A 16526-nucleotide genomic window follows, 5' to 3' on the forward strand; every position below is an offset into this window, starting at 1 on the left:
ACTTCAGACTCTTTGTGAGTGATGGGCATGTTTGTGAGCCTGATATTAAAATCTTTTTTACTGTTTTCCAGCCAAATGTGTGAAACAATGTTCCCTCTAAGCTGCAGAGTCTTGTGAGCAAGAATTCTACTTTGTAAGCTACTGGCATTAAAGCTGTGAGCTACTGGCATTAAAAGCTGTGAGCTACTGCATACATTATTGTGTTCTGGGGTCATCCTTCCTGAGCTAAGACAAAAATGTGTGAGCTGGAGGCTAAAAATCTGTGTGCTAGCTCATCTTCAGCTTAGAGGGAACACTGGTGTGAAAAGATGGTTTTTGAATTTGGTTTTTGCAGAGATGTCTCCTAGTGAGGTGGGCCAACTGGCAGTGGAGGTCTATTGCGCCTTTGTAGGGCACACTGCTGAGATTAAAATGCCTTGTCCCTATTGGCCTACAGGAAGATTCCCAAAGGGCTGCTCCAATATAGGAGTTTCTTTGTGTGGTAGCGTGAACAACGAAAGCAAGTCAGGTTTTCTTTTTAAAGAAAATACAACCAGACGCTAAATTCCTCCTATCCATTCAACCTTCCTCTATCCACATTCTGGCATGGAATAGACACTTCTGCTAAACTGGTTTGACTAAAATCCCTGGAGCTTTTTTGCTTCATTTTCTGGTCCATGCATAAGATGCACAAATCAACATGTATTACAGGCATGGGAGTATAAAATGTAGAGGCTACAGGCATGTACATTTAGCCCCTGCAACACAAACCTCCACTACACTCATGCACACAAATAGCTATACTATGTAATGTACTTTGTAACATTCCATGGACACAGCCACACTTTATCTTTCTCTCTCACATATACATATATTAGCTCTCTTTCTTATCCTCTACCCTTCTATAACACTCAAGCTTAGTATAGAATCCTGCCCCCTCCCACTCACGTATGTTCCCTCTGCCGCTCTTACAAAACTTCTGAGCTTAAAAAAGACCTGTGTCTTTAAACCGACCTTAAAAACAGTGTCAGAAGATGTTTGGCCAGCATCATATTTTGTGTTTTGTTTCATGCCAAACTTGAGCTATGCGCAAAAATGCTAAAAGCTTTAAAAGGCTTTCTTTAAAAGGGACGGTTTCCTGAAAACAGCAGTCTGCTGCACAACTTCACGCTAATGCGATTATGTAGTTAATTTCCTAAGTTAGTTTCCCCACCATTTCACCCATCACAGCCACTACAATGCCCTAAAGGAGAGCTCGGCAAAGAACCGAAAGAGTTTGCAAGAGAGAGAAGGAACTGTACATGGCCCTGACACAAGTCAAGGAAAACTTTAATCACGCAGAGAACACACTGCTTGTAAATTCTGTGGTCATACAGAACCTTTCACTGCAATCCTAAACAGATTTATACCATTCTAAGTCCAATGAGTTTAATGGTCTTTGAAGTGTATAATAGTTTAAGAATGCACTAAGGTCCATTCCCTTAGGATGAATTTGTGAAAGACAACAATGACACAGTTCTAAACCTGCAAGACATGATTAAATAGTTCCTATAGTTGGATGGTCAACAATAATAAGAAGATAGAAGAAGATATTGGATTTATATCCCGCCCTCCACTCCGAAGAGTCTCAGAGCGGCTCACAATCTCTTTTACCTTCCTCCCCCACAACAGACACCCTGTGAGGTGGGTGAGGCTGAGAGGGCTCTCACAGCAGCTGCCCTTTCAAGGACAACCTCTGCCAGAGCTATGGCTGACCCAAGGCCATTCTAGCAGGTGCAAGTGGAAGAGTGGGGAATCAAACCCGGTTCTCCCAGATAAGAGTCCGCACACTTAACCACTACACCAAACTGGCTCTCCAGTTTGACAACAATGGAAAACACTGCAGGTGCTCAGTGGCCCAGCTAGGATGCAACAGATGGACACCATTCTCTCATCTGGATAAGCAATATAGAGTGTATCAACATGGAAAGGGCCTTCCGAGTCATCTGGTACAACTCTCTTACTAAACACTTCTGTAGGCATCTTTCTTACGGTGCATATCTTGCTCCCACCTCTGCTCTGGGTTGCCAGCAGGTTTGAAGGAAAAATGTTCTGTCCCTTTAATAAAATGTGGCAAAGGGCCAGTGAAGCTTTACACATCACGGAGGCAAAAAACATCGAAATAAGGCTCTGTCCTCTTTGACAGGACATTTCTCCTACAGGCCTTTACTCTATACTAGCTTTGGACTAACACGTTAAAAGTGATTCCCACTTTGTTACCCTCATTGTTAGGGTCCCTTCACTAAGCCTCCTTCCTTTTTATGTGTGTGTTCTGTTTATATAATCATCTCTCTCTCTCTCTCTCTGAAGTGGGTAGAAAGGCAGCATAAAATGTTGTTATCAATAATAGCAGTAGTAGTAATAACAACCCTAATAAAAATAAACACTGTTTTTCATATGGGAGCTTCCTGCCTTGGTGCAATGGGATAGGGTTATGGCAGGTGGGTGAGGTCTGGACCCTCAGGTCCTTTCCAAAGAGCACTTTTTTGAAAGTATATAGGAAAATCAGTCTTTGCACATCAAGAAAATAACACAAGTTTGCATCTCTTGAGTCCTATCATAACTTACCAAGGTAGTTATCATCTTCCGGTTTCCCTGAGTAACTATGCTGTCGTACATCAATATTTGTAGCACCAGCTGGTATGCGTACCACAGTGTTATAACCTGGAAAGAGAAATTCAGAAGTCAAGCTATATTGTTTGTGGTTGTTTTTCTTGTGGGTAAAGCAGAGAAAAATGAACTACCATCATTCAGTATTACCATGGAGGGCCCATGGCTCAGAGGTAGTAAACATGCCTTGTGTGCAAAAAATCTCAGATGAACAGTGCAATTCTAAACTGAATTATACCCTCGTTAAGATAATTAACCAACTAGAAGGATGTAACTCTGTTTAGGACTGCCCTGTTAAACCTGGGTATTTACAGTAATAGGATCTCCAGTAGCAGATGCTAAGAAAGGTCTTGCTCTGCCTGTGAATATAGAAAATTATTACCAATTGGAAAAGACAGTACTGAGTAAGATGGACCAATGGATTAAACTCAGCATAAGGCAGTTTCATATGTTCAACTAAATGTGTTGTTTAGAGCCAATATGATGTTAACAAGAAAACCAAGTATCTAGTAGCTCAAAGGATTTTTGCACACTTTTGGTGTTAAGTTTTTCAGCATTATGTATGGTTAAGGGAGCCACTGCTAATCCCCTTTTCTCTAGTAAAGCTTCCAGTGACAGATTCTTACCATAGTGCACCGTATTGAATGTCCCTTGAATCGTTCTGCATGACGAATTATCACCACCACATACGCCACATTTATCTCTTCTGGCTTTGGAATTGAGCACATGATCACATCCAGCTTGCTTTAGAGAAAGAAAAGTTCAGAACTAGATTGAACAAATATGAAAACAGGGCAGAACTTACAGGGCTCCAAATTAAAACCATACATCTGCCAGCGAAGGCCTACGACAGTCTCATTCATTCTTTCTTTTCCAATATCCTCAGTTAAGCTATAATTATAACCATCTTCCAATTAGGACTTGAAAAATGAGTTTCCTCCAGGCCTGAAATGCGAAGTGCAAAACCACTTGGAGGGAAGGGGGCGGGGAGGGAAGAAGGGAGATGAGGAAAGATCTATAGAAGCAACATGCAAGATCAAACATAGTTGCACTGGGAACACATACGGCCTGGGCTGTGGGACCTGCACTGGCTGCCGGTTGTGTACCGTGTTTGCTATAAGGTGCTGGTTATTACCTTTAAAGCCCTATATGGCCGAGCACCTGCCTACCTTAGGGACCGCCTCTCCCCATATGTTCCCCAGAGAGCACTGAGATCTAGCTCTCAAAATCTTTTAAAAATCCCTGTGCCCTAGACTGAAGACAACCAGGGAGCAAGCCTTTTCAGCAATGGCCCCTCGATGGGGGAATCAACTTCCAGAGATGGTACGAGCCCTGCGGGACCTGAATCAATTCCGCAGGGCTTGCAAAACTTTTCTCTTTCAGCTTGCTTTTAAGATAGAACCTGACTAAACTGACCTGTAGCCATCTAGCCATCTTATGCATGATTGTGATCTATAGCACCTTTTAGCACCTGTTTTATCTATTTTAATTAACTTATGTAATTGAATTGTATTTTAAAACTGCTGTTTATATTGTATCTTATCCAAATCATGGTATTCCATGTCTGTGAGCCGCCCTGAGCCCGCCTTTGGCAGGGGAGGGCGGGATATAAAAATAAATTTACTTTACTTACTTACCTGTAACTGATGTTCACTGAGTGGTCTTTTGTGCAGGCACACATGGGATTGTGCACATGCAGGCCTGCTGGAGAGAGAATTTTTTCAAGCTTCCCATCCAGATTGAAGGTTTTCCGCCCAAACATTCACATGATTGGGAGAAGGGGAGCAATCTTCCCTCAGTCTTCCTATTGCTGCCAAGAGAAACTGGTCCTAAATACAGAGAAGCTCATAGTGGGAGAGAGGAAGGGAATGTGTGCCTGCACAGAAGACCACCTGATGAACGTAAGTTACAGGCAAGTGCAACTATGTTTTTGTCTTCATGGCTTCTGTGCAATCTCACATAGAAGGACAGGATGCTCAGTGGAGGAGGCTAAGGGTTGATCAGCAAAAAATTGATTGTAGCACTGTCTTCCCCACAGCTGCCTCCCTTCTGGAATTCACATTGATTGTGAATTCACAAACATGGATGGAGTTGACCATGCAGCCACCTTGACTTGTCCACCATGGAGACTCTGTTGAGGAAGGCTGCAGAGGATGCTTGTGCCATAGCCAAATGGGTTTTAGTGGAAAAGGGCATGAAACACCAGCAAAGTTGTAGGCTAATCTAATGGCAGAAAATACGCAATGGAATAGCAACTGGGAGGAAGCTGCTGTTATGCCCAGAGAAACAGACAAATAAAGAATTGTCTTTTGTGTGATCTATTTCCTAATATCCAGTGGGTGAAGTGCTTGCTCAGAGAGGCAGGAGGAGTTGGGAAAGAACACTGGCAGGACTGTCCTGGGAGGTATGGAAGTGGGACACCACTTTAGGAGGGAAGAGAGACTAGGTCTAAAGACCACTTTATCAGCATGGACCTTAAAATATGGTGGGTCACATTGCAGAGTTTCTAACTCACTGGCTCTGTTGGCTGAAGTGATTACAACCCAGAACGCTGCCCTGTAAGAGACTACAGCTAAGTCACCCATGGTCAAGAGCTCAAAAGGCTTACCGAACAAACTGGATCAAACCAAGGAAAAGCTGCACTGAGGAGTGGGTGGCTGCAAAGGCAGGAATAGATTAAGCAACAACTTGAGGACTTTCTTGGATGGAGGATCAGAAAACACTGCAACCATCCACTTATTGTGGTAAGCTGAGAGAGCTGCCATTGCACTCTTCATCTTAGTGAAAGAAGATGGACCTTTAAAGGACCTTTAACTGTAACCCACCAAGCAAATTTATCCTATTTTGATCTATAGGACTTATGGGTTTTGGGTTTGAGGACTGCTTTTAGTGCCTGCAAAACTCTATGTATGGAGTCTTCATTGTATCAGCCACATGGTCAAATGTAAATTGCACACTGTGATGTACTATCAGACCCTATTGGAGGAGATCTACTTTCATGGGAAGAGAAATGAATGTTCCCAGAGACAGAGCCCAGAGGCTAGGGAACCATGGCTTCCTGGGCCAGAAGGGTGTTCTTAGGATATCCCACAGTCTTTCTGCTTTGAGCTTTGCGCTGAATATAAACTGGAGGGAGGGCACAGAATTCTGGCTTCCAGTGGAGTTGGAAAGCCCTGCCTAGGGATTCCCCTACTCATGCGACTCTTTAGCAAAAATGGGGGCATTTTGTATTCCAGGAGGACATGTTGTGGGAAGTCCCACTTTTGAAAAAGTGGTTCTAGGAACCATGATTCAGAGGCCATTTGTGGTTTGGATCCAAGTCTCTGCTTAGTTGGTCTCTGCCATTCTGGATGCCTGCTACATGTTCAGAGTTTGCCAGTATTAGCTGTTGCGATGGTTGGTAGGGTTGAGAACATTGATACAAACATCTTGGAAAGTACCATGGTTTACCTGATGAGGATGGGGCAGCTCTGAGGCCTAAATGCTTGGGTGTCAGCTTGTTCTTGCACGTATGCTCAAGTGTGGCATCATCTCAGGGATGGAATTCTAGCAGGAGCTCCTTTGCATATTAGCCCACACCCCCTTGATGTAGCCAAGGCTTACAAGGCTCTTGTTTGTAAGTTCTTGGGGGACTGGCTACATCAGGGATGTGTGTTCTAATATGCAAAGGAGCTCCTGCTAGAATTCAACCCCTGCATTATCTTATTATCAAGCTTCCAACTTAGTAAACATAATCAAAATGTTATCCCACAAATACCCAGAAGACTCGATCTCCATGGAACAAAAATATACATACCCTTACTCACTACAAAAGACTGTCTGGATGAAGCCATCCTGGAGGCCTCATCAAACTAATCACAATATCTTTCTACAAACTACTTTGAAAATTGGAGACCTGCAAAGAAAGGAGCTAGCTCCAGGCATTTCTTTATTGATCACCTTCCTTCCAGGCCAAGAGCAGTTAACCTTCCAATGCTGGCTCCAAGCCAGACTCTCCTATCAAGCAGACATTACCAAACATAATAAAGTTCTGGGCAAATTACAGCTTAAGGAACAAATGGGCATTGCCATCGCCTGGTTTCACTACCTTCAAATTAAGAATATACCTGACCGCTCAAAAATACGTAAATTACTCTCTCAAATCTTTTCCCACAACATCCCGAGAGACCAATGGCTACAGCACAGTGGGAAACCACCATGGACTCCCCAGTGAACACCTCCAAGATTCTCAATGTTAGGTTACAAATCTTTAAAATAAATGGCACTGGACACCAACACAACTCAACAACATAGACAAAACCAAAAGTCAACTACGCTGGAAAAACTGCAGCAATATTGGTAAGCTTGCTCACTGCTGTGACTTCATCCAGTTTTTTTGACTGGAAATAGTGCACTATATCAATGTAATAGCGGAAATCCCCTTCCCTTCAAAGGGCATGTCTTCCACTATTGGTCTGGTGTCTGCTGGTAGAGCTAAAGAGTGAAGCCACAAGTAATGATGCAACACCACACAAGATGCCATGGCTCCAGTAAAGCAGTCAATGGAGTGACATGAAGCATTTAACTGTTGCTTCTCAAGTTTTAAATATTCAGCATGCAGGATCTTGGCTAGGACCTTTTTGTTGTCAAGTATGGAGTTCTCATATTGCTCCATCCTTTTCTAAAGAGCCATCAGGTACCTCCTCATAATGGCTAAAAAGCTGTCCACTTGTAGGCCCACAGCAGCTTAAGTATAAACTTTTCTTCCTAGGGAGTTTAGCTTCCATACTTCCTTGTCAAGGGGTGGGGAAGGGTGGGCATTGGCCCTGCATTAGGAACTCACACTTCCTCTCTTAGTCAATATAAATTCTCAAGTTTCTTGGCACAGAGCAGGGTGGATGCTGGCTTGGATTATATTCCCGTTGCTACTCCAGTAGGCCTTACAGCATGGAGAAGGCAACTGGTCCCATGTTCTGCATTTATAAAACGTTAAAGATCAGATCTGACAGCTTTGGATCAGTAGAGACCACTCTGAGATCTAGTGCCTTACCTGTACAAAGCAATTGCTCTGAATAGAGTCTGACATCCTCTGTGGGATACTGGTGAACGAGAACCTACTGCCTCTTCTGGTGAAGGCCCTGAGGCTGCTTCTGAACCAATGCTGGAACCATGCAACATGGCATCTTTAGAATCCAGTTCATATCTTGTTCCTGGTTGTTCGAATGACAGTGGAACTGAAAGATGGGTGATGCTGACCAAGACCCTGGAACCGAGGGTCTTGGCTGACATCACCCATTAAACCTATTGGGGCCTACTGGATGTCAGTAGTCCAATGGGCTCTATAATGGAGTAACCCAGGGGAACTAATAATAATAATAATAATAAACTTTTATTTATACCCCACCCTCCCCGCCTAGGCAGGCTCAGGGCAGCTAACAAGACATGAGGGTGGCTAACAAGACATGGGGGCTTTAGTGGGCCCCCAGGGAAGCTATGGAACCAATACCAGGGTTTGGAGCAGACCATTCTGATGAGTTTGTTGACAAAGTGAGGATGATGTAAGGGCTGGTACTTCAACGACTTCATCATCTGAAGACACTGGGGTCTTGTGGGACTTTGCTGAAGGAGGTGTTCTTGGTCTTGCTTCCGATGTGACTGGTTCTGAGGCCACAGGAGATTGGACCTGAGGAATGGAGACTGACTGGTGGTGAATTGGTGACTGGGGTACTGGAGAAGCTGGTGATCAATAATGAGGAGAAAGGTGTTTGGTTTTCTTCTTCTTCTTGGCCAGTTGTTCTGATGCTGCGCTCAGTGCCGAAGATGACTTTGAGATCTTCTTCATCCCTGGATCCAATGAGGCAGAAGGGGGCCCTGACACTGAAGATGGAGTTTGGGCCTAATTTTCTAGCAGAGGCTTGTGCTTCTTGGGCTGTGAAGGTTGAGCCCCTAGTGCTTTCTCCGATAGGACTATTTTGAGGCAGAAGCCGTCATGCCTCACCATGGGAGTAAACTGTTGACAGAAATCACAGGCCACAGTGTTCTGCGACTCCCCCAGACATGTTAAGCAAGAAGTGCGAACATAGGACTGGGCCATTTTTATGCCACAGTCAATGCACTTTTTAAACAGAGCCATCCTCTGTAGTACAGAGAAGGCAAGAAAATAATAATAAAAAAACATTCCAGAAGTTTACTCAAGAGCAGGAATCCTAGAACAGATCCCCGCCAAAGAGAAAACTGAGGGAAAATCACTCCTCCTCTTCTGAACATGTGACAGTTTAGGCAGTAAACCTTCAATTCAGATTGCGGGGGGGGGGGGAGTGCTCTTTGCTGTTAGAAAGCTCTAGATCAGGGGTGTCAAACATGCGGCCCCCAAGCAACTGGCTGTCATCTGCTTCCTTCTCCTTCTCTCTTGCTCCCTTCTGCATAGCAGCTTGCTTTATCACATAAGAACTTCAGAGCAAAACCTCTATTTTCTCTATTGGCTTAGGCTCTTCCCTTGGGAGGAAAAGTGTGAAGGAGAGCTTGCTTTCCCACACCCTCTTAATCACACTGCTGAGCCAAGCCTTTCTTCCTTCTATTGGCTGAGGCTCCTCTCCCTCCTAGTACCCTAGGGAAAGAAGGAAAGAGCCAGTACTTCCTTTGCCCAGTTCCTTGGATCCCATGGGAGAAATACAAAGAAAGCACCTTTAAGACCAATGAATGTTTTAAGCATGTTTTAAGCATGTTTTATTTTAAGGTTTGTTTGTTTTTTAAAAAAATCTTTAATTGTGTTTGTCTGTATCCTTTATAAAATTTATCTCTCTGCTACCTGGCATTATATTTTATGACACACATGGCCTGGCCAAGTCTCATTTATGTCATACCTGGCCCTCATAACAAATAAGTTCAACACCCCTGCTCCAGAAGTTCAAAAAATTTCTCTCCACAGCAGGCCAGCACAGTCCCACGTGGGACTGCACAGAAGTCATGAAGACAAACAGTGCAGTTAAGCCACATGGGTAGGACATGACCAAACATATACTAGTCTATGTCACCTAGCGTAGTTTTATTTACTTTACAGTCTACCCATGAAAAAAATACTTCACAGTGTATTACTGGCAGGCTTTTAAGACCATTTCGAATTGGCTAAAGATGATATTTGTATCACCATACTCATTCAGATGCCCACACTGCATGATGCAATAATGCCAACCTTAGATACCGTGTTTCAGATCTTTCTCTCTTTTTTCCTGTAACAGACACCCCCCCCCCCACCCACCAGCTCTTCCCTATTTCAGACTAAAAAAGGGGACATACAACAGAAATCTTGGCAACTTGTTCCCAAAGAGCAATGCCAAGCAGTTCCTCATGTTATGTTTTCATGGTGGTTTTAAGAATTTATAAAAGCAAAGTGAGAGTAATTCTTTTTCTTGCAACACTCAACATGAATTGCTTACATCTCTCCCACACTAGTGTGCACAAGCAAATCTTTACAAATTGTTTCACAGGGGAAGACACAGAAGTCGAGACACTGTGGATAAGCACAAGGAACAAGAAATGTAAGATGGTGATCCCTAGCCCCAGGGGTGGAATTTTAGCAGGAGCTCCTTTGCATTTTAGGGCACATACCCCTGATGTAGCCAATCCTCCAAGAGTTTATAAAAAAGAGCCTTGTAAGCTCTTGGAGGATTGGCTACATCAGGGATGTGTGGCCTAATATGCAAAGCAGCTCCTGCTAGAATTCCACCCCTGCCTAGCCTTAAAGATATCCAGCTGTTCCTCCTACCTGGTGGAACTCTCTGCCAAACAACATCTGTACCCTGTGGCACCTTATGCAGTTCTGCAGGGCATGCAAGGCAGAGATGTTCTGCCAGGCTTTTGGTTGAGGACAGCAGCAGGTACCACCGCTCCCTTCCTCTCCTCTGCTCCACTTTTTCCGCTTATTGTGAGACAGTAAGGCATATTGTAGGACCACTTTGGCACCATCTGATGTTATTTTTAGCTATTTTAATACGGTTTTAAATTGTACAGTTTATATGTTGTTAACTGCTCTGAGCTGTGTGAATTCAGAGAAGGGTGGTATACAAATCTAAATTATAAACAAAGAAATATAAACTTTAAAAAGGTATGCAAATGTCTGTTTCTTCGCTTCTCCACTTAACAGGTGTCCATGGATTCCATAATGGTGAGATTTCAGTCACCAGATTTTATAAGCCTATCCTTTATAGGCTTATTGCTCCAACACACAGCAATCCTATTGCTATATACTGTGATTTGGATGGCTCAGCCCTTTGGCCTGACACTACAAATGTGGCAAATGAATTCTTCTCCTCTCCACCTTCCTCCACCCGCACTGAAATTTCTAATCATTTCATGATTCGGGACTTTAGTGAAACACATCAGATACTATGACAAGTCAGAGGGTAACATGAAACAGAACTCTGAAAAGGGAATCTTATAGCCTACGGTACTTACCAAGGCTCTTTAATTTAATATGAAAAGCATGGAGCAGAATTAATGGCTCATGTGGGGAGGAACTTTTGGAGAAATTCACCCTTATCGGAAGACAGCTAACAAGTTCAACAGAAGGAAATATTTACCCGACAAAGTCCTTGAACACAGATGTCATTTGTGTCTGGGCCACAAGGGGTGCCATCAATAACCCTGTCCCTGAGCTGATAATAGGCTGTGTTTCCTGCCACTCTGCAGAAGAGCTTGCACCTGTCTTTCATTAAAACTGCCAAGACAAAAAGAATTAGGTTATTTTGATGCCAGTCCCTCCCCTCCCCCCCCCCGCTTCATATGGGGAGAGTTGCCTTGTCACTCTCTCACAGCTCAGAAGTACACATCCCTTTGCTCAGAGGTCTGTGGCCAGGAGATAGATCACAAGCACTGCCTTGGGCAGAGAAGTCAATCCCTTCCACTCAGCTTAGTTATCAGGAGAACAACTAGAGTGGGGATACAGGCTGATGACAACTTTCACCAGACAGGGGCTTGACAGGAAATTGGGCTATGATTGTCTGGCAGAATCTGACCCAAAATCAGATAAAAGAAAAAAGATATATATATATATATATATATATATATACACACATACACACACACACACACACACATACATATATGTGTGTGCGCGTGTGTGTGTGTGTGAAGGGAGCAATGTTCCTTGTAAGCTGAGTTAGCATGAGCAAGCTCACAGATTTTTAGCCTCCAGCTCACACATTTTTGTCTTACCTCAGGAAGGATGACCCCAGAGCACACTAATTTATGCAGTAGCTTACAACTTTAATGCCAATAGCTCACAAAACAGAATTTTTCCTCACAAGACTCTGCAGCTTGGAGGGAACATTGGAAGGGAGGGAAGGGAGCAGAAAGTGGACTGCTTTAAGAAACAGTCCATTAAAAACTGACCCTGATATCTAAACAACTGCTAAAGCTGTAGAAATGACAAGGCAGTCAATCATTGATGGCTCCAGGTTTTTTTTTTTTGGGGGGGGGGGGACAGGGGAGCATAAAAACCCTCCTAGAAGAGAGAGCACAGCATAACTCTTCCACACGCTTTTAAGAAGCCACATTGGTAAAGATGAAGTTAAAAACAATGAATAGGTAGTGTTCCTCTCTTTCCAAGTTTTTTTCTCCACAGAAATGGGACAATGCCTCAGAGGTATAGATGCTGTAAATTTCTTAGGGGATCAGTTCTGCAATCAAACTTATCCTATTTGACTCATGATCAGACTATCAGCCAAGCAGCGATATTCATTGAGCAACATGAACAACTGTCACACAAATTTGCAGCAGTCTGCTGGTCAGAAGCCAATTCATGGCTGATCAGGGCAAAATAGCTACATGGTGAAGATACAAATGGGAGAGGAGAAATAGTTTGTTTCTCTTCCCTCCCCTCCAAACTGCATGAGGGTAGAACCAATACTTCGGAAATCCTCAATGCAAAAAGGAGAGGGGGAAAAGCTCCTTCTTTACTTTTCTCTGCTACTCAATCCAACAACTTGGTGTGGGAAAATGAGAAGAAATTTCCCTTTGCTTTATCCCAAACTTAGATCTTGGGCCGCAGAGAATAGGAACAATCTCTTTTTAACTAAAGTCCAAGCTGATATCTTGCAGTTGGGAGAAGAGCTTCTGATCACACACCCGTTCCCAGGTAAATTTCCTGTGTTTCAGTTTTCAGGATGGAACATCAGAACAACCTGACTCCCAGCTGATTCACCGGTGACTTGGCTTCTGATGGCTGCAAGCAGCCTGTCCCTTAATGTGAACAACCAAACAGCCTGTTGATTAACTGTTCACCTGACCACCACCGATGCATATGAAGTGAGCTGGTGGATGCTTTAGCATCTCTATTCAGCAGCCCATGGGACAATCTTCATGGTCTGGTTTTGACCTTTAAAGCCTTGAGTGGTCTGGGACCAACCTATCTGTGAGACTGCCTTCTACAATACATCCATGGAAGGTTCCGCCAAGTCTTTGGTTGAGGACAGCTAGGCTCCCTCCCTAGCTCTTCATTCCCATGACTGATTAATTTCCTCCTCCCGTTTCCACAAGGTGCTCACAGGCCAGAATTGGGAGGGAAGTTAAAACTCGTCACTTGATTTTAAACTTAATTTAACGTATTGGATGTTTTAAATCATGTTTTATGTTATTACTGGTTTTATGATGTGCATCACTTAGAGCCTCACAATTGCGGGGTTTGACGATCTATAAGTATAAGAATAAAATAAAATAACTCTTCCCTTTCTGGTGGGAGCATCTCAGGTGGGTGATGGACCCTCTGCTATGATGTGGGTCTTAGCAGATGCCCCATAATGCTGATCCTTAAAGCCAGATGACTTTGCATCCAGTTTTTAAGACAGAACAGTCATTATCAGGTGACTTCATTCCTTAAATAGTTTACTTTTAACATTATATACTAGCAAATTCTCAAAATGTTTAGTGATTTTCTGAAGTATTTACACAAGAATTTTCCAGGGCATGATAGCTTGCTATTCAAACATGGTGGGGGGGAGCTTTTGTGAGACCAATTAGCCACATGAATATTCCTTGAAAAAGTCACCTCATTATAACCCTTTCATCCCAGAAATGGCAATCCGAGTCATCCCTAAGGAAAGCACATACCATTAAACTGAAGGGAAGAGCGGTAGGTGTGGCTACCCTGCGAGAAATCAGCAACTTGCTACTAACCAATTTCTTGACACACTTACTTCCACTGTATTTAGGAACCCAGCGCACATTAGGAGGTAGACCGTTAATATTAAAATGCTTTCCATCGAAGACTGCACATTGCTCATCCCGGAAATCTTTTTTTTGTTTAGAACACGGGTCAGTGTTGCAGGATTTAAACTTCATTCTTCGTCCCACACAGTACTTTCCACCATTTTTTGGCCTGCAAAAAAATCACATTGGAAAATATGTACACTTAAAAACTACAAAACTATAGTAAAACTCAAACACACTGACATCCAACTCGTCAGTTTTTGAAAGCACAATTCTTTTCAAATTCTGCTTTGATTTAAATTTGTCAAGCTTTACCACAGCCTGAGGCAAGTCAGCTGTTCCTTCTGAACTTAAGACACGGGTGTTCCTAAGCCAGTCAGCTATAGTACTAACTAGACTGCCCCGACTCCATCTTCAGGAAAATGGACAATTTCTTTCTTTTTTCTTGTTTTTAAAAAATATGTTTATTTCATTAAAAAGGAAGATTGACAGTTCTGCATCTGCAAAGTATTCAGAAGAGCAGAACTACCCCCAAAAAGGAATCCTGGAGGAGATGGTATTGTACAGAGAGGATACCTCTGCCCAAGACCAGAGAAGATTTAAGAATCTCAGCTGACAAACATACAGCCTACCCACCACAACTATCAGCCACAAGCTCCATAAAGCTACCATGTGAATGTCTGCCTGGGACTGCAAAAGCAGAAGAGCTACTAAGCACCTGTCACGACTGGAGGACTGAGGGCTGCATTTATCTTCGTGGGTGTCAGACTCTGCTGGTGGTCTGGATTACTTACGGACAAGCATTTTCACAGCAGACTTTGAGAGAAAGCTGTAGAATTTGGAAACTGTAAGGACAGATGAGCTCTAAAACAAACCCAGTGCCCAGCTACATGCACCCACTACAAAATAAATGATCACGCTTCACTTTAAAGACAACGGTGGGAATACTTATAAGGTTCCCACACAAGGTTAATTACGTAGGATAAAATGTTATGTGTTATGTAACCTTGTAATTGAAAGCTAAGGACTTGGGCAAGATCAGATCACCACCTTGACTATTTTAAGCCTCCACTTTTCCCAAGGAGCTCACAGTGGTATACAAGATCCTGTCTCCCTATTTTGACATGGTAGGAAGATGGGTTCAGGTAGTGAGCTCAAGGTTGACTCAGCCTTCCATCCTTCCAAGGTCAGTAAAATGAGTACCCAGCTCGCTCAGAGTAAAGTGTAGATGACTGGGGAAGGCAATGGCAAACTATCCTTTAAAAGTATGCCAAGAAAATATCCTGATGTGACATCACCCCATGAGTCAGTAACAACCCCATGCTTGCACAGGAGACTACCTTAACCTTTTTAAAGTTATGCTGAGAGATAAATAAGCTTCAGAGGGGGATCTGAACCCAGGCCTTCCTGGTAAGCACTCTAACTACAGCAGCGTGCTAACTTTTGCTGAATATGTGGTCTACTGAAGCATAAACTCCTATGAATAAAGCAGGATTCATTTAACTCAATAACTCATACTGGTTTGGAAAAAACTTTTGCTTCATAGAGGAAAGTTGAACAGATTAGTCTGAAGCTAGATATCTGTAGGGATGGGGATCACCTGTAAGCTGTTATGACGTACAAAAGTTTTCAAATCATGATCTTCCTAAAAACAGGGGCTGTAGTATTAAGATGGCATAACTTTTTTAAAAATTTGAAGTGTGTTACCAGTATATGACAGCTTGATCCAAAGGCCACACACAATAAGTTTCCAAGGCAGTCCTGTTTTTCAGTGCCATTTTTAAGGTTAGAGGCACTATACTGCATATTTTGAACTGTCACAAACTGCAGAATGCTGGGTTTTGCTACCAAGCTATCATCCATCAGCTGAACAGTGCCATAATGAAACTTCCTTTCAATCAGAAAGAGTGGGATAAAACATACTTACAGCTCTGAAATGGATTTTATTTTCCAAACCTGGCTCAAACCACCCTTATAAGTTTTGTGACAGCTTTAAAAGCATTTAATGACTTAATATCATCATTCTCGGAAAGAGAACAAAAACAGATACAGAACTGGCTTCATGTATCTTGCAAGAGTAGGAAGATCAGGTTGAGAAAAGAGTAGATTTCCATTTAGGTATTACCCCTTACTATGAAATGCATTTTTAATAATGAATGCAAGCTGATGTTTGCAAATCTACCATTTTTATGCAATCAAACTGTATGTAGAGCCCTTTCAATAAGAGAGAGTGGTATACAATTAATCTTGTACAAACTCAGACAGTTGGAATGACTCTGGAATCCCTTTGAATGCTGGAAAATTTTAAACATAAATTATTGACGGTCAGATGTTTGTCTAGACTTTTCTAAGGCTTAGGATCCTGTCCAGTATCTAGTTTTACTGACAGGGGACTTTTCAGATAGTAGTAGTAATGCTATAAAAAGTTGAAGGCAACAGGAGCTGGACTGACGCAATAAAGGAAGCCACAGCCTTCAGTTTGCAAAACCAGAAAAAAGCTATTAATGATAGGATGTTTTGGAAGCTATTAATTCAGAAAGTCATCATCAATTGGAAGTGAGTTGATGGCATATAATATACACACAGTGGTGAGTTTCAGAAACACAGATCTCAAACATGATGTAGTATAGGGCATGTCGAGAGCGCAGATGGGAAATCGCTAACAAAATCCACATTTGTTACAATCAGGGGCGGAATTCCCTTGAATAATAGGC

General features: G+C 42.8%; 1 protein-coding gene across 3 annotated transcripts in view; it reads right to left on the reverse strand.

The window, feature by feature from the left end:
- The window catches only part of ADAMTS9 (ADAM metallopeptidase with thrombospondin type 1 motif 9), a 256847-nt gene that overhangs the window by 132741 nt on the left and 107580 nt on the right, over nt 1-16526 (reverse strand). For all 3 annotated transcript variants that reach the window (XR_009555428.1, XM_060239461.1, XM_060239460.1), the window contains exons 13-16: nt 13800-13981; nt 11187-11323; nt 3255-3372; nt 2587-2682 (exon numbers count right to left, since the gene is read on the reverse strand). Coding sequence is in view for 2 of the 3 variants with exons in the window: in XM_060239461.1 (XP_060095444.1) it covers nt 2587-2682; nt 3255-3372; nt 11187-11323; nt 13800-13981 (533 nt within the window). In the remaining variant the exon portion in view is untranslated. The remainder of the gene's footprint in view (nt 1-2586; nt 2683-3254; nt 3373-11186; nt 11324-13799; nt 13982-16526) is intronic.

This window comes from Heteronotia binoei, chromosome 5 (genome assembly GCF_032191835.1).
Source record: "Heteronotia binoei isolate CCM8104 ecotype False Entrance Well chromosome 5, APGP_CSIRO_Hbin_v1, whole genome shotgun sequence".
Lineage (NCBI taxonomy): Eukaryota > Metazoa > Chordata > Lepidosauria > Squamata > Gekkonidae > Heteronotia > Heteronotia binoei.